Here is a 27,921-nt window from a genome sequence, read left to right as displayed (position 1 = left end):
TTCCAAGGCTATAATATTCTCACCAGGAACTAGATAAAATGTTCAATACATTTCTTAATATAAGATAACTCATTAAAGCGTACTTTTACACCTTTAGCATTTCATGAAATTCTCTATATAGTAATAATAATATATATATTTACACTTAAAAAAAATTCTGCTAAGTTGGATCTTTGAAGATTCTCCTACGAAGATGCCTGAAAAGATAAAACAAACAAGAAAATTACATTCATGGATGAATGACAGTACCACTCAAAAGTATGTGATAGTCACACTGAGATTTATCTGTACTTCACAGAAATACATGATTGAGAACTACAGGCGAATCTCATGGTGATTTTCACTGTCTAATATTTCGATTTAAACATTTGTCTTATCCCTATAATCCAGAATGAATTACAGTTACTAAAATAGTCACTACCCCAAATGATAAATTAGAATATATATATATATACACAGTGAAACCTCCATTAAGCGGACATTCATGTGACCAAAAAATTTGTCCGTTTATGAGAGTTGTCCGTTTACGGGAAGGGTACTCTAATAACGAAATTTAACACCGTAAATTGTTTTTAGAATATTCTCAAAGATGTAGAAATAATTAAATAATATCTACAAGGATACTGTAAATATCTACAAGAATATTTGTTTAAAGAATAAGAAAGATAAAAAAGAATATATAAAGAAATTTGATAAATTACATAATTCTGGATGTAGCTACAGATAAATAAATATAATTTTCCTATTAGCATAGATACTCAAATTAGACATATGATACCAAATAGGAGCGTACTCTCCTCAGTCCGTTTCAATTATTAGGTTCACATCCCCTTACACCTACTTATCATTTGCTGATAGGGAACATGGTTAATACCTTCTTGGAAAATAAACCTCCCATGATTCACAGAAATAAAGTAATGCATACCTGTAAGTCATGAGGACCTATGGAGATGATTATTCACAATTGATCAGCTATCAAGTGTCTGAATAAATGTTTCATTTATATAAACATCTCAAAGATTATACTTCTGTTCTCTTTTTTTTTACCCCAGTTGTGTTAAATACAGTTTTCAAATTGATAAGAAAATTAAAGAAATTTTCAATGGGGAAGAAGCATTGAGAGAAGTCATTTAAACTTGAGGGGTCTCATAACCTGTGTGGTCCAGATGAAAAGATCAAAAGATGCCGATGTCAGAATTATTTCAGGAGTGCAGTACCATTTTCTTTCCTTTCTTTACAAAGATAAGGCAAGGTGACAGGAGAAAGATTGATTTTTCGGTGGTGAAATAGCTTAACAATATTTTTAGTTATGGATAAGGCAAAAAGTTTTATTTACATGCTTTAAAAATGGCGAAAAGTAGCATTTTTTTTAGCTTGCAATTTATTTAGAAAAAGTAGTGTCCGGTTTGTGGAGATAAAAAACGTTTCAGGACCAAAATGACTGTCCGCGTCCGGTTACGGGAGTGTCCGCTTTAAGGAGAATGTACGTAATGGTTTATTCATAGAAGATTCCAGGGGAATTAAAAATAGGTCCGTATTGAGAGGCGTCCGTATTGAGAGGCGTCCGTATTGAGAGGCGTCCGTTTTGCAGGAGTGTCCATAACAGGAGGTTTCACTGTATATATATATATATATATATATAAGTTCAAAATGAAGATAAAACAAAGGAAAATTATAAGCATATGTGCCTATAATTTTCCTTTGTTTTATCTTCATTTTGAACTTATCTAATGAGTTCTGTTTACTTGCAGCTTATGAGCAATAAATTAAACTTATTGTTTTTCTTAACTTTCTTCGTGTTTTCTTGTATTTATTTATTTTGTTGTATATATATATATATATATATAGCATAATAAATAAATACAAAAAGAAAGAAGAAAAACACGAAGAAAATTAAGAAAAACAATAAGTTTCATTTACTGTGCATAAGCTGCAAGTAAATAGAACTCATAAAATAAGTTCAAAATGTAGAGAAAACATGGAAAATATTAAAGAACAATGAAAAAAGGAGGGAAAAGAAAAATAATAATAAAAATAACAAGAAACCAGAAGGAAAAAAATTCCGAAATTTTTTTTTAGGAAAATTTGGAAAATAAAAGATATAATCTTTTCATCAGCTCACACGATTATATCTGCAAAAAGGAGTACTTTCTAATATTGTATCAATATAGCCAAAGCAAAATATAGCAATACAATAGTGCGAGGACAGCTCAAAAAAATTACAACAAATTAAATCGAACACAATATAAGTAAAAATATCAAGTAAAAACAGAAAATAAAATATAAAGAAAAAAACAGAATAAAACATGAAATGAAATCTATAAAGCGAGTAGCGAATTCAAATGAACTTACATGAATGGGAAATTTTTCAAGAATGATTTAAAATATTAAAAATAATGTAACAAAAATATTTAAAATCATTCTTGAAAAATTTCTCGTTCATGTAAGTTCATTTAAACTCTAAAGTAAAGAACTCTATACTTAGTAAGTAATGAACTGTATACTTACCTCTAAACTTTCAAAATGTAAATCAACACCCTTAGAATTTTTCTGCATGTCATTTGATTTCCTAGAAAGAGAGAGAAAGAAGTCGTCGGCAAAAGGATCACTCTTTCGGCGGAAAATGCTGTCAGGGCTGAGCTCTTTGGCAAGTTCAGATGTGGAAGACTGTTTACTAACTGAGTCATTCTGAAAAAATACATCTGCGTGATTTTCACCAAAACTGCTACTGCTGTGGAAAAGGCCTTCAGCACTGCTGCCCATTTTATTCTCGTCTGAACTCGAAAATGCTAGGGAGCTCGAAGAGTGTGCTCCATTGGAGCTCTCAGCGGTAAAGCCAGACAACGAAGAACTAGTCACGGAAGAAAATGTCTTCTTACCAACACTGAAACCCTTTTTGTTCTCCTCTGAACTTGAAAATGCAAGTGAGCTAGAAGAACTCTCAGCCATTGAGCTACCTAAAGAGCTATTCATAGAAGCAAATGTTTTTTTACTGGGTGACGGCCTTGGCCGAGCTATAGATAATGGCTTGGGAGGAAGAGGCGGGGAGTCTAAGGTTTCTTTTGATTCAACTGTGTGGCATGTTTCTGAGAAAAGTTTTGAGGATCCATTGCTTTCCTCTTGTTCAATGGAGGAATGGCGTGTTTCGGGAAGGCTATTTTGTGCGAGTACAATATAACCCTCATCGATCTGAGCGTTTGTAACAGACTGAGCTCTGTGGTTTGCGGCTGGGCTGCTGGATGCACTACTATTGTTTGAAGATTCAGAGATGCTAGAAGGGAATTTCCTGGCAGGGGAAGGCAGTGGGGGAACATAATCTACGTTAGACGTTGAATGGACAACAGGAAAACTTAAAGCTTCATGGTCAAACGAGAACCATGTGTTACCTGCAGATGACAATTGTGCTTTCCTTTTCGGCAAAGGAGGTGTTGGGATGCCATTGGATCGGCTCGGTGGCCTCGGAGGTGGTGGGGATGTAACTGAAGGAGCTTCACAGGCTTTAGAAGGCAATCGTGGAGGGGGTGGGGGAGGAGGCGAGTTTGGAGGTGGAATATCAGGAAAATCATCATCAACAAATGGGTTAAAAGGATTCTTGGACTCCCAATTTTGATCCTCTTTACTAGGTGGAAAATCGGAAGTGATTATGGTCATTGTTCTTTTCGGGGGAAGCTTTGGAGGAGTTCCCGATGGTATTGAACTGATGGCAAAAGGGTTATCTGGCTTTTGATCTGGTAAAAGAGATTCAATGATTGGTACTTCCTCGAAAGAGTCATTTCTTGAAGATGACGGAAAGAGGTCTGAACTGTTACAAGAAGTTATTTGATTATTTTCAAGACTGCTGTTGGCATCAACTGAGTTTTCTTCGCCTCCAACCAAATCTTTCAATACTTTTTTTGGTGGATTTTTTATGTCCTGGAAAAAGTCCCTCTTATCTATAAACGGTACATTACCCAAAGGATCTAGCTCGGCAAAAACTATGGGTGTGGATGTTTTGATTTCACATTTTTCAGGACTTTCTTCTTTTAGTTCATTCTCAGAAATGGTTTCACAACCCAACGGATCATCTTTGAGATTTGATAATACGATGGTAGGATTATCAAAAATACTTGGTATAGCATCTATGTCTTGAAAGACCGCATATCTGTCTTCCACTTTTGTTTCACTTAATGCAGAGGAAATAATTGCAGCATTGCGAGTGGTCAGCTTCCTATTAAATGGTGGAGATGGCTTTTTAGAACTAGGTATTTGAGGCACAACAAAATTTTCTGATGACTGCACAGTGCTTGGTGCAACATCTGTCTTTGAAGAATCTGGTTCTTCTACGATTTTACTTTCATTAGCAGGATAAACATTATAATCGGAGGTAGAGGATGACCTTGATGATACAGAAAGGGTTTCTTGGCATAAAGGATTAAACTTGTCCACCTGAAAAAACAATGACTTCCTCTTAAAACCATTGGATATTGAAATTTTCATGCCTCAAAAATATAATATAAATTTTATTTTAACAGAGACATTTAAACTACATATATTATAATAACGATAAATAACTATTTAAGATCTATTTTGCAAATCAAATGTTCTATAGGGTAACAAATGTGCTTACTCACTAACCTTTTACATTTTTTTATTAAAAATATTACAAATCAAACAATATTAACAATAGATAACCATTTAAGATCTATTTTGCAAATCAAATGCTCTGAAGGGTAGCAAATGAGCTTACTCTCTCCCGTTATATACTTTTTTATTAAAAAATAATACAAATCAAACAATATTAACAATAAATAACAATTTAAGATCTATTTTGCAAATTAAATGTTCTGAACGGTAGCAAATGTGCTGTCCCACCTTTTATATTTTTATATTAAAAATAATATAAATCAAGCAGTATTAACAATTCAAAAAATTTTTTTACTAAATGAAAAGTTTCTCAAGCCTTTTCTATTATGAAAAGGAAAATCAGATCAATGGCAAAATTATGTAAGAAGATAAATGAATAAAAACTTTTCAGTCACTTTTTATGTTCCATCTGTTTGGTGGAGGTTTAGGAGAAAATCTTGATTTTACATTATTAGCTACAAATACTTCAATAATTTGATTATAGGCATGTCAAGATCCGGAGACAAAAAAAAATTTCCTAATGGATAAATTATTTAGCCAGCTTGCAGTATTCTGTAAGAGATTAATAAGGTATTCAGTTGCAAAAATTGTTTATTCCCTTTGCACAGTAAGAAATATCAGCAAAATTTATGCTACACCTGCTATTAGATATGTATCAAAAACAATTGTCATATTATTTTTGATTAACCAATTTAATAATTAGTTAAAAGTACCAAATTTATAAATTAGTAAAACCAATGAACAAATCAAAAGCCACTGCTAACTTATTATTTTTGATTTCAGGAGGAAATATTTTGAAACTTATCTTGTTCAATAATCAATTTGAAAACAAATCTGTAAAAGAAGATATAACTTGAATTTACTATGATTCATATCCACTTATTTTTTTTTTCTGATTTCAGCCACCTAATCAAATAATTTCAAATTGCTTTTTAGAAAAAATAAAAAAGAGAGAGAGAGAGAGATAAATTATTTGAACAGAAATCAGTGTTTTAGCATTCTTGATTTGGATGTTTGATATGTTAATTTTTGTTAAACACTCTATTTAGTATTCTATTTCTGAATGTAGATAAATAATTTTGGGTATTCATAGTCATTTTTATTTTAAAAAAAATAATAAAAAGATAGCACTAGACTATTAAGGGAAACCAAACATCAACGTAAGAAAACAAACATCATTCTCCTATAGAAAACATTTGTATATTTTTTCTACAATACACTATGATAACAGTATCTACAAAATAACAAAATACAGTTTTAGCTTCTTAGTGTGACACTTTCACTATAAAGACCAATACTTCTGGCCAAGTCCAGTTATCTACATCATAGTTATTTTACCAGATGTCCACTAGAAAATCTGCACTAAACCAACCTCATGACTGGGGTTATTTCGAGCCTTGACTATAATAAAAATGATAACAGTTAAATTGATGGATGCTGTTTTATTTTTTTTTCAATATCTGCAAATTTATAGTACTGTTTCAATATATATATATATATATAATCTAAGATATATGTCTTATATCTTAGTCTAATACTTATACTATATGTCTTAGTCTTATACTATATGTCTAAGATATATGTCTTTAAATCTAAGATATATGTCTTAAATTTTTATAATTTTTGTTGTTTTCTGCTAAAATTGTTTTATTGACTTTATATATTAAAATAAAACAAACTTGGATTTAACAAACTTGGATTTAGTTGCTTCAAGTGTTTTTCTATTTTGATTTATTATTTTAAATGTTATTTACTTTTTTTGTCTTTTTCTGAATTTTTAAAGCTCAGAATGTAGAGAAAACAAGGGAAAAATTACAGAACAATGAAAAAAGGGGGAGAAAGAAGAATAATAATAATAAAAATAACAAAAAACCGGAAAAAAGGGCAAAAATTTCAAAAAAGTTTTAAAAAATCTAGAAAATAAAAGATATAACCTTTTGATCAGCTCACACGATTATATCCGCAAAAAATATAATCGGATATAATCGTGTCAGCTGATGAAAAGATTATATGTTTTATTTTCCGGATTTTTTACAAAAAACTGAAATTTTTTTTCAGTTTTTTGTTATTTTCATTTTTATTATTATTTTTCTTTTTTTTCCCTTTCTTCACTGTTCTAGTATTTTCCCTCATTTTCTTATATTTTGAACGTATTTTATGAGTTCTATTTACTTGCAACTTAAGCGCAATAAATGAAACTTAATGTTTTTCATAATTTTCTCTGTGTTTCTTTTGTTTTTATTTATTGTGATATATATATATATATATATATATATATATATATATATATATATATATATATATATAAACATCTGCTTTGCACAAAGAGCTAAGTCAGTAAGCAGAAAGAGATTAACCTTCGGGCCTCAATTAAGACTTTTTACAAACTATGAGCTTTGAAACATCAAAACCCTGTTGCTGCTATATTATTCAATAGCTAAGTAATATGTAACAAAGAAACAACAATACAGTTTCGTCCAAGAGCTTTAGAGAAAGCTTAACTTCGAAATCATATCTCGAAAACATAGTAAATCATAGTTAATAATTACTTTTTTTTGTTCTGAAAATATGTATCATAATTAATATATGGTACACTTTTTCCATTGTAAGCCATTTATATTATTTGTTGATTTATGTTGAACTAAAAATGCATTAATATGAAAAAATTAGTAAAAAAAAATACTTTGTAGTGAAAAGCCAATGGAAGAGAAGCACTACTGGATTCAGAGATATCGTCTTCAGAAAATGATAATCCAAATCCCTGTGATGCAGCTGTAGCAATGCTGTGATCCATGTGAGATATGCCCTATTCAATGTATTAAAGCAATTACAAACAAGAATATTTATATCCTCACTATAATCAAAATAAATGAACTTCATAATCCAATCACTTCAATAATCCCAACTAACTATTATAATACTACTTCAAAATAAGAAGAAAAAATAAAATTTCTAATAAATGAGGTTCAGCATTTCAACCATTTATTTTCATCAATAAATTATAAACAAGTAATATTAAAAATTAAAAAAAATTCCAGTCACTTCCTACTTAGGTCTACAAATAAAAATTTTATTTTAATTACTTTTTATCAAATAATGACAATTTTTCTCCCATATGAAACTAAAATTAATTAATGAATTAATATTAAAAAAATGCATTTGAACTTGAGTAGATGAGTGAAAAGTATTTTATTAACAATTGAAAATTTGAACAAGATACAGTAGAACGCCGATTATCCGAACCCTTATTATCCGAACATCCAATTATCCGAACTATGTCTGAATTATTATTTTTATTATTATTTTTTTTTAAAGTTTGGAATACTTTTTAACCTATTGACAATTTTTCTAAATTAAGAAGAATAAACAATATCCCCTACATCTGAAGACCATATTTAATTTACAACCTTTTTAGCAGTTTTCTTATAGTAGCCATACATACATGTAGGGGAGAGTTGGATAAAACGGGATAGTCGGACAAAACGGGATACGTCGTCTACGGACCAGACTATTGTAGCTATCTAGTGGTCAACGACAGAAACGTGTTATTTGACCGTGATTATAACATTCTCGGTGCGTCTCGAGATCACTATTTGATAGAAAGTTGTAGGTCTCAGAATTTTTTTATTCTATTTTCTTGCCATTTTCTACATTTACGTGCGTTGTTTTTAACATTGTACTGCCTGCATATATGGGAATAAAATTCCGGTGAGTATTAAATATGATTAATCAATTATTTACCAATATTTTTATGTGCAGTCTAACTAATTTTCTTTTCACATTTAGGCAGCAGCCATGTTTGTTTCAAAAAGTGTCGGAGTCGGACAAAACTGGACACTTATGAGTTGGATAAAGCGGGATAGAGTTTTCTATGTCCCGTTTTATCCACCTATTTATTTATTGGATTATTACCTTTTAAAATAGCCATATATTAATGTAGGCCAAGGCTTTTTGAACAACTTATTTATATTAGCTATATATATATTTGAAAAATTTAGTCTCTTTATATAGTAATGCAAAATTTGTTTATTAACGTTCATTATTAAGCATTTTATTTTCGACTCTAGGATTTCACATCCTTCTTTAGAACTAATTGTAATGAATTTCTCTGATGAAGACTTGAGCTTTTTTACATATAAACTTCTTAATTCTCTGGATTGCTCAATTCAATCTAAAGAGAATTCTTCTCATTGTTTACTGAAGAATTTAAATACTTGATTATTAAAGAGTCTTTCAGGAGTGTTGCGACATCAATGGAGTGAATTAGAAATGGAAGAAAAGGAAGGGGTGATTAAACTACAAATAAGAACCAAGAGAATTGAATAATAGGCTGCTAAGAAATCTCTCTTAAGAGCACAAGGCACATCTCGACAACGAAAATTGCGGAAATAAGCCTTCATGTTTGAAAACTCATAGTCTTTAAAAACAAATGTAGCATCATATTTTTTGTGTACTTATACTTATAAAACAACAATCTATATAAAAGTGTTAGAACTGTGAAATCCCATGAATATAATTTATAGAAATATTGCTTTGCAGTTCTCTGTCAGTTAATTATGCTTTTCACTTAGTTTTATGCAAAAAATTAAACATTGTAAACCCTATCCCGTTTTATCCAACCCAGGTATGCTAAAACGGGATATGTAAGAGTTTGCAAATTAATTTTTTTTTCTATTTCACAGTCATTAAAATTAGTTTAAAATATGTTTTTTGTGTGCTTCAATAAATGTTGTAGCTACAAAAAAAAATATGTATGGTTTTCCTTAACAGATATTGCGTAGTAAATAAAAACAATAATGGTATCCCGTTTTGTCCAACTCTCCCCTATTGTGAAACAGTTAAACCTACATACCCCTTTAGCCCTTTACAACCAAAAATTACCTTCAAAGAATGCGAGCTTCATTTTGATAGTCTACAATGGTTGGAATGCAGAAGGAGTTTATGAATAGATAAGTGCTGAAGTTCTATAATTGGGGGATGAGTAGTTGTCACTTATGGTTAATAATTAGTGATTACAGTGCTTGGAATCTTAAATCTTGGAATAAAATTCTTAACAAAAAAACAAACGAAACTGAAGTTTCTGAACCAGTAGATCTTTCGGATGAAAATGATGAAATTGTTGCTGAAATTTAGAAGGAAAATCGGAACTCCACAGACGAAGAGGAAGAAGTAGGTGATCAAGTTCAAGATAGTGGACCTTCTCATATAGAGGCATGCAACTCATTAGATTTTGCAATGAATTGGCTAAAACGTCAAAATGATGTTGATCAAGTTGGGATGATTTATTTAAAAAGAATAAAGGATATATGGCTGCTCAAAAAAAAAAAAAAAAATGCATCTTCTTTGAAACGAAATTTTTGCTGGATTTCTTTTGCAATGAAAAATAATGAAAAATGTGGTAAAATCAGAAATTGACAAAAAAAATGATAAAAAACTGAAATATGATAAAAATAATTCCAAATGAAAAAAAAAGTTTAAGAAAATTAATTAAAAATATTTAAAAGTTGAAAAAAAAACTTTTAAACACGCCAGAGCTATTTTAGCTGCCAGTCCTAAGCCTACAAAAAGGGCGAAGGGAAGTTAGTGCATAAATAATAATCATTTACATTAGATTTTAAACAACTTTCCAATTATCCGAACTTTTCATTATCCGAACCATGTTCGGTCCCGAGCACTTCGGATAATCGGCGCTCTACTGTATAAGGAAAGTGTGAACTAATAGTAGGAATTTTTAAAAAAAGGTGCGTGGTATCAGACAGCTATAAAAATATAAATTTGGTGACATGGACCTCGCGTACTACCACTTAATGGTCTTTATTGAATTTATTTAACACAGCGAATATAAAATAATTAAACATTTAAATGTGCGCAATAAACTATTTTCTTTTTGTGTAACTAGTTACAGTTGCAATAAGTTAGAAATTATCACTGATGTTATTTTTAAAATATGAGGAAAACTGAATCCCTTATAGTAAAATTTAAAACAATAATTAACGCTTAACCAATCAGAAAATTCCATTTTGTTTTTCACTCTTCCCTATTTAATTGATGAATTGATATTTGAAAAAAACTGCATTAACATCAAGTGTCACTCACACTAAAAGTTTAAAAAAATATATTTGACTACTCGAGTGGATGAATAAAAAATATTTTATTAACGATTGAAGATTTGAACAAGATGCAGGGAGAATGTGAGCTAACAGTAGGAATTGAGAAATGGAACTTAATTATTATTCATAGTAATACATATATAAAAATATTACTGCGACCATTTAATTACTGGTTCCTTGTCGACTACATAGATAAAGATTTGAAATTATAGACTGCGAGTAAGCAACTTTAATTCCAGCAAAGAAATTTAACCCCAACACAAAATTTAAAAACTGCAAATCGTTTGTGGTTGCCCCCTCTTACATGGTGGGCGATACAGGATGGGGGGTTCCTACATTGTGAGGATCACTCGTAGGATCAGCAGCGGGGGGGGGGGGGGGTATAAGAATTGATAGATTTATGAAGATTTAAAATGCAGGAAGCCTTATCTTTCAATTTGCTCCTGTGGAGTATAACATTTCTTTCAATTAGTTTTTGTGGGGTACCTATTTCATTGAGAAACAAAAAACTTTTGTGTGTGCGGCCTAAATAACATGATCCTTAATCAGGAAATCTCTATACTTTTTCATTTTGAATTTAGTTAAATTACATAACTAGAGCCGCGTTGCCGCAGGGAATAGAGCGCCCGCCTTCCAATGGGGCAACCAGGTTCGATTCCCAGTGGATACGAATTCCGCATCCGGCTTGCACCGACGTGAAATATCCTCAGTGGTAGACGAATCATGGGTTAGAGCCCCGTTGACGTCAGGCTAACCGTGGGAGATTCTCATGGTCCTCTTCTCCATGTAACGCAAATGCGGGTTAGCTCCATCAAAAAGTCCTCCACGAAGGCATATTTCTCCCAATACTTGATCCAGGAGTTCCCTTGTCTTCTGGATTGGGTTCAAAATTACAAGGCTACGGAGTTGAACATTAGTAGTCGTAAATCCATAAAATTGGGTCGGCTGTTCAACGATGGTTATAAAATAAAATAAATTTACACAACTAACTTAAACACTTTTTAAACTGGTCAATATTTGCTGTACCCGAATGAAATTTTCAATACTCTATTTTATTTTATAACTGTCTTTAAACAGTCAACTCAATTTTTGGGTTTATAACTACTAATGTTCAACTCCTTTGCCTTGTAATTTTGAACCTAATCCAGAAGACAAGGGAACTCCTGGATCAAGTATTGGACTTTTTGATAGAACTAACCCGCATTTGCGTTAAAAGGAGATAAAAACCATGAAAACCTCCCATGGTTAGTCTGACATCAAGGGGACTCTAACCCACGATTCATCTACCATTGAGGATATTTTATGGACTCGTATTGACCAGCCATTGACAGGATTCGAACTCGGTTCAACTCATTGGAAGGCGAACGCTCTATCCCCATAGCCATCAAGGCTCTCAATACTCAATTTGGAAGGGAAAAAACATTTTTGATAATTATTGCTACATACTTTGTGAATTTTCCATACTTATTATTGACAATAACATTTGAAATAGTGCTCATCATATACTGGGAGACAGTGAGTTCACAATATATTTTAAAAAATTCCTATAAAAGCTTTTCCCAACCTGAAATTGCTGTATAAACAGAATTTACCTCGTGACTGACTTAATCAGGTTGGAAAATTAACAGTTTTTCTAAATTAAAAGGTACAACTTTATTCTGTCATTATTTAAAGGCCAATAGCATTCAAAGCTTTATTATATCACTGCCCTGTTACAATACAATAAAATTTATAACAGCTATTCGAAAAATGAAATTTTAAAAGAAAATAAAAACAAATTTAAAAGTATTCTTTCAGATTATGCTTCATTAAAATGCTTTTTCATACCATTTGTAGGTTATCCATAGTGAACTGCAGATCCAAGAGAGTAGCTGTTGATGCTTCTGGAGAGGCATTCTCATCAGGAAGTGAAACTCTATTCTAAATATTTTAAAGTCATTAATCAGGGTACGTAGCATAATCTTTCAACAAAAAATAAGCACCTTTTAAGTACTTTTTAAGCACTCAAAAAATATTTTTAAGGACTATGTACATTACAAAATGCAAAATAATTAAGACTTTACATGATCATGATAAAATAACTTCTTTCTAACAACTTTTTTTTTTAATATTCTAATAGCTAATTATAAAATGTTCAAAAGAATTACAGGTTCGATATCAGAGGGTGAAAAATGACGGTGAAATTGAGAATATCTTGCAATATGCACCAGAGTTGCACATGAGAGAGGAAGAATCTCATCGAACCCAGCTCAATAGACGCACATGCGGACTCGCAAGTATTTCAACAAACATGTAAAACGATTAGCGGTTTCATACGCTACCGACCAATGGCCCACCGTAATGGATTGTGAAAACATTGAATAGAACAATGCGAAAAGCAAGCTTTTACATAATACATGGCGAAAATAGACATGGTAAAGAAAAAAATAATTTTTTCAAAAATGGAAAATTAAGCCCTTTTAAAAACACCCAAAAAAGCACTTTTAAGACCTTCTAAAAAACTAAAATTGAAAATAAGCACCTCTAAGCCCTTTTTAAAATTGCTATGCACCATGTAACACATATTTAACAGATCACAACAAATGAAGACGCATCATAGTTATCAATATTTCCAAAATAAAAATTAAGGAGATTTTTAAAACAAATGAATATTGCAGAAAAAAATAAACGAATAAGGAATTTTTAAAAAAAAATAAAATAGGGATTTTTCAGGAAATATTTTTAAGATTAAATATTAGAGTTTCCACTATAATTTTTCTTGAAAATAAATAACTCAGGGTTGTCACTGAAATCTGGAGAAAAAAAATTCCTTGTGCTTTCCTTGTACATATAATACACACTATATTAAGAGGAAACACACAATCACTGTGCTCTTGAATAACCTATAACCAATATGAATAACCTATATACAATACTAGCTATACCAGTTTTAATTGCCGGAATAAGGAACAGCTTGACCCCTTAACAATCGTTTAATTTTCAAGAAAACGGTCATAAAAGTGCCTATTTTTTATACACGTATTTGATTAGTGTTGACATCTAGTTTAAAATAAACTAACTATCTTCAATTACCTTAAAAAATATCCTGGTACTGCCATCTGGTGTGTAAAATTAGAATTTAAATGTTTCTCGGGAAAAAGAAATGAATTAGTTTTATTCTTATTGGCATTTTTTATTTTAAGGGCATTTTTTGCTATTGTTAAGGGGATTTTTGGAGCCAGGTCAACAGTGATTTTTAGGTCATTAAAATTTGTGTGCTACTTACCACTAATACAGAAAAATACTTTTATTATTTATTCGTTTCTGAATTTAAAGCAACAGTGCTTAGGCATACAATTATATGCCATCAACACATAATATATTTAGATACTTTGAAGCGAAACAAAAGCAAACTGTAAAATATTATTCAACTTACAGAATATAAAAGTTCATCGTGTAGATTGATAGAATGAGCACCATTCATGGAATTAGCACCCTTTTCAAAATTTGTAGAGTTTCCATTTGTTGAAACCTGAATTGATGAAATAGGGAATGAAGCATAATAATAAAAAAAATCTAATACAATTCCATAGTATTAAATTGTTGTATTCTCAGTTCATAAATTGAGGTACTCAGAATACTAAACACAGATCACATTTTTAAAAAAAATTATCATCATAAGTCATCATAAAGTGCGAGAAAGAGCATTTCATTTTGAATAATAAATTACGAAAAGGATTTACAGAAAAGGAATAACATACAAAGATGAATGAAGCTTTTTATGTTGTATATATATGTATAGATATATAAATAATTGCTTAACGAACCTTATTAGAAATTTCAGGGACTTCCTTTTGTTGAGATTCTTTTGCACTTTCAATTTCTTTCTTCTTCATATCAAGAGCAGCCAGGAAGAGATCTCTCAGGGTAAGGACAACATGAGAAGCCTATAAAAAAAAGAAATATATAATCTTTTTCTGTCTTCACAAATAAATTATATCAGAGGATGAAATTAAAAGAATAAATATTAGCCACTGGTCCAAAGGAGCAGTGACTAAAAACTTTTACTAGTCCTTACAAATTCATACCTGCCAACATTGGAGAAATAAAATAACAGAGATTTTACTAGCGACACATCATACGTAATCATGTAAGTCAGAAAGAGAAATTCAAAATTGGAAATAAAATAAGCACTTACATTTAGTGAAGTAAAAAATATGTATATAAATCTTAATGTAAAGAAGATTTTTTTCAAACCATTATTTATAATTACTTAAACAATAAATACTCAACCCACTGCAGTATTGACAAAACAGCACCATCTGTTGAGGAATAGGAGAAGTATTTTTGCCATTAGAGGATGTTTTATCGACAATTTTTTTTATCTTTAATTTCTTTAACAAATAATGAGAAATTTGAGAATACACAACAGGTAAACTGGAGATAGACGCAAAATACAGGAGTATTGTTTCTTATAAATGAAATAAATAAAATTTTGCAAATACAGTATTTAATTTTTTATTAACTAATTAAAAAATGCAAATTAAGATTGATATAAATTGAAATTTCGCCCTCTTTTTAAGAAACGGGTTCATGGCTACATATTTGCAGTTAGTAGAATATTAAAATTGAGATTAAAAAAAAGTGGTATTAGTTAATATAAATAAATGGATAACATAGAATGTGAAGATTTAAAATTGTATGAAATAATGCAGAGAGAAACCCAATCAACTTCCTATTCCTTTACATTAAACTTATGGAGATTGGTCCCAAGTCACTAAGTCCACTTATTGGTGACCCGTAATTAGATTTTAATAGTCTTGGACCAATTGACCACCATTAATTTTGAACGTTGAATCATATAATCAAGGTTATTGAGGTTTTAACTAGTACTGAGAAGTACATAATATTCTTCCATAAGATTAGCAATCAAAAAATAATTCAATGCGTTTTACAAACTGGTTGTTTTAATGGGATGCATCAAGTTCTAAAATTCCTAACAATGTTGTTTAAATGCACATAAAGCTACAATTTTAGAAAGCTACAATTTAGAAGAAATTTTAGAGTTAAATTTTTTTTTATTATTTTCGTAGTTAACTTTAAAAAAAACTATTATTAATTGTTTATTTATCTTTCATCTATTACATGAGCTGAAACAAGCCAAAAAGTGCCCCTTAGTGACAAATTAAAATCTGTTTCAAAGGGGGAGGATAATCTTTCCATTTTAAAATGAATAAAATAGGCAAAATAATACAGACTAATAAATTGCCTTTTTTTTAAAAATCATTTAAAGTTGCTTAAAATAGCATAATGCTTCATAGATTGGTTTTAGTTAAATATTTATTTCAAATGAGAAAATAAAAGTTAATTATTCTACCATTAAAATAGGGGAAACAAATTACTCTTAAAACTGCCACCGATAAATATAACTTAATCAGTAAAAATGAAACAATAAACATTAGGAGGAAAAAAGACATATAGACTGATTGTCCGTAAGTCTGTACAGTAAATTTAATTAATTAATATCATTTAAATAAGTGGTCATTGGTTCTATTTTTTTTTTAAAGGAAAGAAGAAAAAAATGTGAGAGGAAGTAAGACAAACGATAGCAGGATAGCGGCAATATAGACTTTTCTCCCCAACTCAAGTGGCAAAAAGTGTGATCTAAATAACAGCATAAAATAGTTATAAAATAAGTAGTTTTCAAATGCGAAACATACGTTTTCAAATGTTAAACACTTTCTGTTTTGTAAAAAAAAAAAAAACAGGTAATTATTTGATTAGAGTTAAGCCAAATGAAAGGAATTAAAAAAATTTATAATTATTGAAAATACAAAATTTTTTAAAAAAAAAAAGAGGTAGAGGGAAATAGAAAGCATACTATTTTTTCAGTTTTTATTCCAAAAAACTCGTGGCCACTTTGAGGACATCCAAATACATAACCAAAAGATCTTTTGTCCACCGTGTCTTGGGAAATGAAAGATATTTTGTGAATAGGATGATGGTGAAGAATTTCCTGCAACATAAGATTCAAACATCTTCATTTTTCAATTAAAAAAAGAAGCTATTTTTGTTTAGTTATTGAACAAAGCAGATAAAAACTAAAAATTTCTTAACCATTTTATCATAAAACCAAAATTACTTCTTAAATTACCGCTAATAAGCTTGTTTAAAATAACTTGCATTTATTTTCTTTCTTCATAAAATTTCAATTCTTGCAGAGTTGGCAAATTTTTGACAATTTTATCCGGTTTTAACCGTCATATCAAAAACCTCTTTTTAACATCCGTCAAAAACCCAAAATTTTGGTGTAAGGATAATTATTAGCTATAGATATGAAGTATTTATCACAAAACATACATATAAAATTACAAGTGATCAATCAATTATGGTTTTGAATTACCTTGACATTAAACTCTTTCAGCTGGGTGTCAAATTTATTCCAATGATTCATATTCCTTGGACTGAATCCGATGACTCAAGTTCTTTGGGAGGAATGTGACATGTAATGCTAAATGCTGATATACCAAAAAACTTCCACAAATAAAGATAAATTTCCCTGAAAATTCAAGATTTTTCACTATTTGCTGAGTGAGTGGTTGTCCTGGTATTAGAAAACTCAAGCCTCCTCTCATTAGAAAATCAGAAACACAATGAAAGAAAATTGGTTATAAAGAGGAGAAAGTAATTTGATCCTCGTCTTTATTTTCTCTCGTTTCGTTATTCTTTTTCCTACTTTAATGTATTTTTCGCAGCTCGATAAGGAAAGGCTTGTTCTTTTCAAAATTATGTGGCTTCATTTTTACTTGTATGGTGTTTTAAAACCTTTTAACAAGTATTCAGGCGTTTTATACAAGTTTCAATTTTACAATATTTACATTAGGCAAAAAGGAAGGGTGCAGAATTTGTCTGATCGCACGAACAAGATTCAGGGGGAATTCAGACAGCCCTGAAATTTTTATCCTAATTAAATAAAAAAAACTACAAATAAATTTTTTACTGCAAAAAAAAATTTCTGTTAACAAATTATAAATTATTATTATTTCTATATCTTCAATTTCTATTTTCAACAAATGTGCTTTTTTATTCAAAAATTTTATAAAATTAACTGAAATTTTTTTTTTTGTGAAAAATATTAAAATTTTGACAAAATACAATCTTTACTTTCTATAAATATTCTTAAAAAAAATTATTGCAATTAAAAAAAAGTGCTATAATTTTGGAGAAATTCCAAACCCAAAAAACTGTGTTTTAAAGAAATATTAGGATCTGACAATTTTTTGCACCTCTCACATTCCAGCAAACAATATGTTAATAATGCAAACAATGTATCCATTATGCAAACAGTGCTTTCAGATAAGTACATTAAGCAAATAGTAGTCTATGTAAGCAACTATTAATGAAATGATTTTAGAAATAGTTACCCCAGTTTTCTCATCTTTTATGATTATTCCATTGTAAGAAATGTTAAGAATAATCCTCTGTTTGTGATCACCAGACGTTTTCACAGCAGCCTACAGAAAATAACATTACTATATTATTTGCTTCAGTATAAGAAAATAGGTGTACAACAATATTCATCAATTATAAGCAGGGTTCATGATTTTTTTGATTTAAATCAGATTTTTTTTGATTTTTATTCAAATACACTGTAAGAACTTCAATTTACAAATAAAAAAAGTTCATAAATGTTTAATAAAAATTAAATTAATATTAAAAACCATATTATAAGAATAATTTAGAAGCTCTAACTACCTAAAATAATTTTTCATTATAATACATAGCTTTGAATGCATAGCAACCATTTTGAAACAAATGCATTAATTGAAATTTAAAGACCAGATGAAATAGAGAATTTAAAGAATACTTTAACTATTAAAACTAAGTTTGAATTACCAAACCATAATTTTAATTTAAAATTGTGATTTTTTTTTTCTCTTGATTTTTAAACTGACAAAATAAATGTTACAGATTGTGTTTATAAATGTAGTCATTCATCAAAAAATAAATAAATATTTAATCCATATATTTTTATATTAAAATATTCCTTTTCAATCCTATATCGAAACAGATAAATTAAGCTAAAAAAAGTTTTACGAAAATCTATGTACTCATTTAAATTTTTTTTCACAAAATTTCCTTATAGAAAATCTGATATCAAAAATACTGTAAACATATTATGAGAAAAAAAAAATACTTAAATGTTTACTTTAATCTGTACTTTCAATCTCAAGAATTAAAAGATTTTTAAAAATGTAATTTCAAATGTGTTGGAATTTAACACATACATTAATGAATGCAGCAATAATAAATTTTAAAACTAATACAGCAATTTATTTAAAATAAATTTTAAAACAAAGAAAAGAAATAATAAAAGTATTAAAAATTTAAAACACTGTTTTTTAAATCAATATATATTTATAAAAAAAGTCGGTTGATTTAAATCAAGGATTTTCTTTTTAAAAAGATCATTTGATTTAAATCACGAGTTAAATTGGGATTTAAATCAAGCTGATTTAAATCAACAAACCCTGATTACAAGAAAGGAAACTGAACATCTTCGGGGTTAAACATTTTAAAATTAGAAAATAGATTGATAAATGCATGTAAGTGTAAAATCCTTGTATATCATAAGATTCATTAAGGTCCAAAAGATAAAATGGGCAGGCCACTTAGTAAGAATGGAAGAAGACCGTATTGTGAAAAAGATTTTTGATGCCCGGCCGACAGGAACACGTAGAAGGGGCAGGCCAAATCTCAGATGGCTAGATACCCTGGAGAAAGATTTATCTATATTAAAAATAAAGAATTGGAAGTCCATTGCCAAAAGAAGGACAGCTTGGAAAAACTACTGGAGAAAGCCAAGGCCCATCCTGGGCTGTCGAGCCAGTGAGGAAGGAAGGAAGGTAAAATCCTTGTAATGATGAAACAAAACAAAGAATAATAAAATTCAAATAATCAACAAAGCCTCATTCAAATAATTGACAAAGACAAATTAAAATAAACATTGACTTACCTTTAACCTTTGTAAAGCACCTTGGCACATACGATTGCCTCTTGCATCAAATACATGTTCAGTACCTATTATTTTAGCTTTGAAATTTATTCCTTCGCCACAAAACCTATCTGGATCATTTTTATCTGCAAAATTCATCAAGTTTATTAATTATAAAATAATAATTTCTTAAACAAAGTTATTAACTTAATTTACAATAATCATAAAACAAGATAAATGATCCTGTTAATGATGAAACAAGATAAAGAATAATGTAAAAAATCTTTCACATATGTCTTCAATCTTAATATTCAAATAAGAATGCAATCAGCTGCTTTCAAGAATTATTCAAATCCAAAGTGCATGAAAGAAAAATTAAAGACAAACCACCTAGTTTTCTACAACCTTGTCAATCAAAATGAATTTGATATGGCATATCAAGTATATGCCATATCAAGCTCATGCTTCAACAATGTTTGAAAGTGATATTATTCCAAATAAGGGAAGCAAGTTAAAAATAAATAAATAAATGTCAGCAACTAACAATACCAAAAAATTATCAGACTTTTACAGAAATATTTAAATGATTTCAAAGTCATGGTGGTTGAGATCATTTTAAATCAAACTTACACACAAAAAAAAAAAAAAAAAAAAAAAAAACAATTATGTAATTTGATTTCTTTGTAAAAATTTAAAATATATTGAAGCAAAAAAAAAACATAAATTTTAATCGATTTTTAAATTGAGCAACACTATTACAAAAATAATATTTTTGCAGCATTTTGTTTTCTGCAATTAAAATCAAGAAAAATTGGCAACTTTGGCTAAAAAGAAACAGAAATAATTACTTTAGAAGAAACATAATATCTTAAAACAGTTGCAAACAAACAGATTTCACTTTTAATCAGTTAATAAAGTCAATTTTAAAAATGCTGAATGTTATTTTGAACGTATGCATCCTAGATAGCCTTTCAAATCTTAAACAGCAAAAAAAAAGTAGAAGAAAAAACCATTTGAAAATAAAAAAGTCAACAACAGTCATCATCAATGCAGTTTAAAAATCACTGACGTCCTTGATATTAGAGATGGTTAGAATAAACAAGTACAGGGACACAGATACTATACTACTATGATTAAGTTACCAAGAGCCTAATACTTAAAACTATGACAGTTATCATACAAAAATAAATTAAAGGTGATAAAATTAATTATTATTTTAACCTTCCCAGTCTTGAGTCCCCGGTAAAAACTGAACAGAAATTTTTGTGCTACACATTATTTTCCCATTCAATAACATGAAGAAACCGATTTTTTGATGCAGGTGAACCTGCATCTGAAAGCTCGAAAAATGTCAGGACTGACACTCAGAGTTTTAATCATCATCAATGGCTCAACAACCCAGGGTGGGCCATTGGCCTTCTCGAGAAGTTTTTTTCATGCTAATTTCTTTCCTGCTAGCGCTTTCCAATTTTTAGTTTCTCAGACCAAAACAGAGTTTTAATAGTATTCCAATGTTATTTCTATCATTACAGACACCTGTTTTTAGATGAAATTTGAAATTTGCCAAACATATCTTTAATTTATTATAAAACAAAAGTGAGAAGAAGATGCAGCATCCATTAATAAATATTCCTAAAAAACTGAATAGTACAATTAAAAAAAAACTAGAAATTTCAGTCTTAGTCTATAAACAAAATTTATACTTATATATATAGTTTGTCTAAAGTAAGAATTCCCCTAGACATTCGTCTGGACCCATGGCGGTGACTATGGTAACGAGGTATAACTATTTCAAGTAGGTGTATAGGGTCATTGCTAAGGACAGGTTTCGGCTCGGTCTAGTCGACGAGAGAAAGGAAATCATTTTCCTCGATCTATAGTGTTAGCCCTAGAATGAAGAGAAACTAACCTCCCTGAAATGGGCTATTCTTGTTTCCAAAGCAGCAGCTGGCCTCAGACTTTGTGACGGGGGAGTTCTTACCATAGACAAACTATACTTGGATGTAAAACTTTTTAAGTACAGTAGGGAACCGATTATCCGGAACGATCGGGACCATCGCTATTCCGGATAACTGATTTTTCCGGTTTTCTGAATCGCTACAAAAAACCGTTTTTTTATTGTTAAATCGAACTAAAAAAATTTTTTCTTTTTTGGAAATAATCTTAAAAAGAGGAAAAAACGATGAAGTAATACACTAATGATTATTTCCAAAATGATGGTAAGGTGAACATCTTTCAAAAAAGAAAGAAAAATCCTAAAATCTTATGAGGGAAAAAAAAAAATTTTTAAAAATGGACGGAAAATGTATCGAATTTCGTTCCGGTTTTTTGGTTTTCCGGTTTTCTGATTTCCGGATAACGGGTTCTGTACTGTATCATAGATGATGCTCTTCAAATATACTAAGAAAAATTATATTTTTCAATTCTTTTAGGAACTACAATAATAAAAAATCGCTGATGAAAGTCTCCCACATTTTAAGCCTAAAAATGAAAATACAAAATCATACATTAAATTATACTAAATGAAGTATAAATGAAGCCAAACCTTTAAGAGTTTTACTTCTCCTCAAAATTCTGCTTTCTTTATTGGATTTTCTAGATTCTTTTTTAGATATTTTGACAGAAGAAGGGTTTTCACTTTCAGGCAATTCACTGTAATGGTTATGGTTTCCACTTTCTCCATTTTTGCTTGTTTCTGTATCTGTCTTCATCTTTCAGTGAATAACTAGAAAATAGGACCTGTTAAAGTTCATTTTTAATAAAATGGAATCAAAAAAAGATTTTAAGTCAGAGATAGGACTGGGCGATTGGAAAATATATATTCTATGCAATCATTGCTGATCCAATGTTTGGATTGGCAATTTCTTGAAGCATAGGAAAGTGTGAGATGTGTACGATATTACCCGATGTATCGTTGACATGGATGTCTACGTGCGCAATTTTGAGCACTGTTCCAGATAGTACATTGATGTCTGCAAGCTTGCACGAAGAGCATTTTCCTCTAAGTGTGCAGTGATGGTTGTGGTGATGATCGTTATCTTCCCCTGTCTTTTTTACGTCTTGACTCATCGTTTGCTGACATGATGAATCCAAATGTGATTGAGCAGGGGTCTGTCCAGGCCGAATTTACTACCGTTTAGCGGTACCTTCACAAATTCAATTCTAGGTAAAACGGTAGTTTCACAAATTCAACTTTAGGAAAAACGGTATTTTCACAAAATACTTTTTCTTAAAATTTTATTTTTGTCTCCCTTAAGAAACGATAAATCTATATTTTTACCATGTTTTAGTGTTGACTTTTTAATATAATTTTTAATTTTTCACAAATTATGTCAAAATTTTCACAAAATAGGTACTTTTAAGAAAAACCTAGACAGACCCCTGTTGAGAATCGAAGTGTTGGTGAATCTCTAAGTTACGGAGGGGTTTTCTTTTAATTGTGTGTGTGTGAAAATCCTGTAGATTTTTTTATAATCAATCCAGCTGTTTAACCCCTTAAGGATCGTTTATTTTGAAGAAAATGGTCATAAAAATGCCTATTTTTTTTACATATCACAAATACAGGTATTTGATTAGTGCTGACATCCAATTCAAAATAAACTAACTATCTACAATTACCTTAAAATATCCTGGTGCTGCCCTCTGGTGTGTAAAATGAGAAATACAATGTTTTCCGGGCAAAAGAAATGAATTAGTTTTATTCTTACTGGCACGTTACTACTGAACACTCCAGCCCGGAAATATCACGTGAGCGAGAAATAGAGGGCGGAACCTCACCCCGTAATTTTCACGGGAGCGAGAAGGAAGGGGTTAATTTTCTTAACCGCTATTTTGCAGACATCCACATCTTTAAATATTGAGAAATAATTACAAAAAAAATTCAATGTTTATTTAAAAAAATGCAACTTACTAATTGCGAATCAACACAGTACTAAACGTAAAACATTAATGTACCGAAACTTCGCGATGCATCAAAATATTGCGACATTAGCAAGCCAATATCTCAACATCGTCCAATCCTAATCAGTGGCGAGCAGAGGGGTGGAACAGCTCTAACCATGCAGCCTAAAGAGCATCCACTCAACGACTTAGGTCACTAAAAGTCAAAATATATTAGTTATTTTTATTATGGTAAAAAAAAATTTACAAGGAAAATATTTTAGGAAATTTGAATAAAATGTAGGTCACGAAAATTTAAAAATACCTAAGATTTAAACAAAAAATTTGCGATATTATATACAAAATACAGTATACTCTCGATGACTTAAAGTTGAAGGGAGGCTAAAAATATTTCGAGATAGCGAGTTTTCGAGATAACAAGTTCAGAACTAAACATGTTCTAAAAATCTAAAAAGTAGAAAATGGAATAATTCATATAATTTACAAAATGCATTAATAATGTGAATAGTAAAACTTTTTTTTTATAATTATCTTAGATAGTAAAAAATAGTTGTATAAAGTGAGTATATTATAAAAAGTATGAAACAAAAAAGAGATTAAGTGATGGGCACTTTTGCTAAAGAAAAAGTTGATTACAAAAACAGAAAAGTGTTTTCCCAGTGGAAAACAAAATAATTCATGCAAAATAGAGTCTGAAACAAAAAGGAAAAAAAAACTTAGAAGTTATCACTAATTCTTATAAAATATTTAGAACAAATCAAGCTTTAGGCAGAGATGCAGCAGTTAGGTGCAAAAGTTAGCTATTCAATCTTTCACAGAATTAGCTTTCCCAATAATAAGTCCATAAAAACGGCATTGATTAAATGAAAAATAAAGTTAAAAAAAAAGCATCTCCATTGCATTTAAAAATATAAGGTCCACCCTAGAAACAGGGATGGGCATCATTCATAGAAATTTTATCCATGACTAACTATAGTCTGAATAATTTTATTCTAAATTATTATTCATATACAAACTTAGCAATTATTTATTATTTATTAAGCAAATTTATTAAAAATGATTGATGAACAAATTCATTAGACTGGGCGATGTTAAGATTTTGGCATTGTGATGAATCGTCACGCTAACATTGTGATATTTTGATGCATCGCTATGCTTCGGTACATTAATGTTTTACAATAAGCACTGCATAAATTCGCAATTAGTAAGTTGTATTTTTTTTAAAAAATAAACGTTGCATTGTTAATAATTATTTTTCAATATTTAAAGATGTGGATATCTGCAAAATAGCGGCTAAAAAACATTGAAAGGCTGGATAGATTGTAAAAAAAACAGCAGGATTTATGCACACCCAATTGAAAGAAAACCCTTCCATAATTAAGAGAATCAACAACACTTCAATTCTCAATCACATTCAGATTTATCGTTATCATGAGGTAAAAAAGACAGGGAAATCATCGCCACAGCTATCACTACACACTTACGGAAGAAAAAGATTTTTTGTGTGAGCTTGCAGACATCGATGGAAACAATGATCAACATCGAGCATGCAAACATCGATGTCAACGATACACTGAATAATATCATACACATCTCAGTAAATCACAATTTCCAATGCCTCGAAAAATTGCCAATCCAAACATTGAATCGGCGATGATTGCATAGAATCGTTATTTTCTGATACATCATTTTATCATCCAGACCCAGTCATTACTAAAATTTCTGAATAAAATTTTGAATAACCAGAGAAAAATGCAAGTATTATCCTAGGATCAATATCATGAGTACAAGGAAAAAACTGAATGATCACATTTTAGTTTGGATAATAAATGGGCAATAAGATTAAAGGAACGCATGAGAAAGACATAACTTTCAGTAATGTTCATCAGACAAAAAATGCATCTTTTTCACCTTCTTAACAAGATAATGTACAGCACTTGTAACAACAACTGTGGAAATCAGGTATTTCTCTTTCAAAAAAAAACTTTCTAGTCAGCAAAATCACTATTCATTACATCACTAGTCTAACTTACATTGGTTTAAACCAGTCAACCGCATGAAAAACTGGTGGGAAAAAAACATAATAGAAAGAGACCAATTCAAAAGGTTTAACTGATAGCCACCCGCCAGGCATACGGGGATAGTTCCATATCCTGATCTGTCGTGCCAACTACAATCGCCAAGGTACCAAATAGATTTTAAACTTGCAATATTTTTTTTTTGTAAATATATAGATGTCTGTCCAAAGGGTGGCTGCGAGTTAAACCTTTAGAGTTGACCCCTTTCAGCGATGTTTTTTTTAGTTTCTTGCAGGCCACTGTCCAGAAATTTCTAACTATCACAAATTTTTGTCAAAAAAAATTTTTGCAAGTTAAAAAACATTTCAATGCCTTGGAAATTTCGGTCGCGCGAAGAGAAAGCCATGTTGTGTCTTAAAGATGAGATAAAAACTAAAAAGTAATCTCTATCATGAAATGCCGACCAGATACATAAAACATAATAGCTATCAAAGTTAATAAGTTGTAGAGGAAAACATAAATAATAAACCTAGTTAATCTTATGATTACTTATTTAATGAAAAAAAAAATTAAAATTTGGATCTAGAAACTTTTATCTCTTGTAACAGAAGTAAGAAAGGGAATCCCAGAACACGAACAGGGGATATTTCCGTATCGTGATCTGTCGCGCCAACAACAATCGCCAAGACGTCCTTGCAAAATTTTTTTTTAAAAAAACATGTAGATGTTTTGCCCGGGGATGGTTATAATTTTCAAGTTGGTCCCTCTCTGTGACTTTTTTTTTTTTTTAGTTTCTCGCATGCCACTGCCCGAAATTTCCAAGATTTGGCGATTATTCTGCCACAGATCATGATACAAAAATCTCCCCAGGGAACAAAAGGACCTTTATTAAGCTTAATTCAATCAAAATATGGGAATATAGCCACTATATCATGGAAACCCATTGATTAAATTATTCACCTTTCACTTATAGGTGTAAGCATTACAGTAAACAGCAAAGAATAATATGATTCCGTACATAACTTTATATATTGAATAAAAATACGAAAAACAGGGTGAAGTATATTTTTTAATTAGTTTTGTACATTAATTAGTTTCTGGTACGTTTCACTTCTCGGAATTATATTTAAAATGTCATTACGATATAATGTTTATAAATATCTGTATTACGTATATATATTCAACAAAATAAAAAGAAAGTGTGGAAAAAAAAGACGTGTTTAACTTACTCGTTTCTAAGATCTTGGGAAGATTAGTTTACTACATTTATGTTACAAATGAGACGAGGAAGAATTTACTTGCTTTTTTTAGAATTAAGTCGTAAAAACTGCATGCTTAAATTTAATTAAAAATAGAATTGTAAAGTAATATAATAGAATTAGAAAAATAGAATTGTAGTTCTCTATTTAAAAAAACAACAGCAAAAAACATGAAATCACCGCAGAATAAAAACATTACTATAGTACTTTCATCTTTCATTCATTGACATAATATAAGTGCTTTAAAGAATGTCCGAAGAACCCATTCCCACCGATTATTATCCAATATTTGAGTTGACTCCGTTCTAATATTTAAAAAGCCTTTCAGCTCTTTTCGAACCAGAAAGTGTTACAACATTTTAGTGCAATTTAAGACAGTGCCACTTTTCCGAAAACACTCAATGACAACACAAATGACATATAGTGATAGCAGCGCTACCTGTACTGTGAAATCATTTGTGGATAGTGTTTTCTACACTAGGTAGCGCTGCATGCTCTTTACTGCCTATACTTCCGGGTCACTGCTTCTGTTGTGCTTTTTGACCATTTGGCTTACAACTTGTTATTTGTGTTTACAATGAATTCTTACTCCAAAATTCAAAGTGGCCCTATCTGTGTAGTTAAACTACTAAATTAGTTTAGCTAATATGTACGCAACAGAGTTACAGGATAAAAATGATCAGCAGACATTTTTTAGAACACTCATTTTTTATTATTATTTTTTGATCTGTTGCCATTCGCAACTCTCATAAAAGTAATATGAATAGTCATGTGACATATGATGTTCCTACAATACTCCCTCACCAGTAACTAAGTTACGATGCTTGGCAAGTATGTCAAATTTGTCATATAATGATAATATAACAGCATATATACAGTTCAAAAATTATACTACATAATGACTCATCATAATACGAAAACATATATACAAGATATTAATATAACATATATACAAATTATACCATTCTAGTTTCAATGCAATAAAAAAAATATATATAAAATAAATGTATATGTATCTAATTAATACAGTTTTGTTC

The 27,921-nt window shown here is 30.0% G+C and overlaps 1 protein-coding gene across 3 annotated transcripts; it reads right to left on the bottom strand.

Moving 5' to 3' along the window:
• Window positions 1-36: 36 nt before the first annotated feature.
• LOC107437451 (uncharacterized) lies at window positions 37-27,327 on the bottom strand. Of its 3 annotated transcripts, XM_087157816.1 has the most exons (12): window positions 26,855-27,327; window positions 23,618-23,803; window positions 22,253-22,432; window positions 19,729-19,853; window positions 18,137-18,226; window positions 16,594-16,728; window positions 14,540-14,659; window positions 14,149-14,244; window positions 12,561-12,653; window positions 7,307-7,429; window positions 2,509-4,425; window positions 37-197 (listed from the first exon to the last, which is right to left on the bottom strand). In XM_087157816.1, the coding sequence occupies exons 3-12, from the start codon at window positions 22,416-22,418 to the stop codon at window positions 186-188; spliced, it is 2,877 nt and encodes a 958-aa protein (XP_087013942.1). In that variant the 5' UTR covers window positions 22,419-22,432; window positions 23,618-23,803; window positions 26,855-27,327; the 3' UTR covers window positions 37-185. The 3 variants fall into 3 exon arrangements, with proteins under 3 accessions (XP_087013942.1, XP_087013941.1, XP_087013943.1); XM_087157815.1 differs by lacking the exon at window positions 23,618-23,803; XM_087157817.1 differs by lacking the exon at window positions 23,618-23,803 and having other exon boundaries at window positions 22,253-22,446; window positions 26,855-27,306.
• Between the last annotated feature and the right edge of the window lie 594 nt (window positions 27,328-27,921).

This window comes from Parasteatoda tepidariorum, chromosome 2 (assembly GCF_982258835.1).
Source record: "Parasteatoda tepidariorum strain Cologne lab strain chromosome 2, Ptep-v5.0, whole genome shotgun sequence".
Classification (NCBI taxonomy): domain Eukaryota; kingdom Metazoa; phylum Arthropoda; class Arachnida; order Araneae; family Theridiidae; genus Parasteatoda; species Parasteatoda tepidariorum.
The sequence above is the reverse complement of the archived record's forward strand: the minus strand, read 5'-3'. Positions and strand labels throughout refer to the sequence as shown.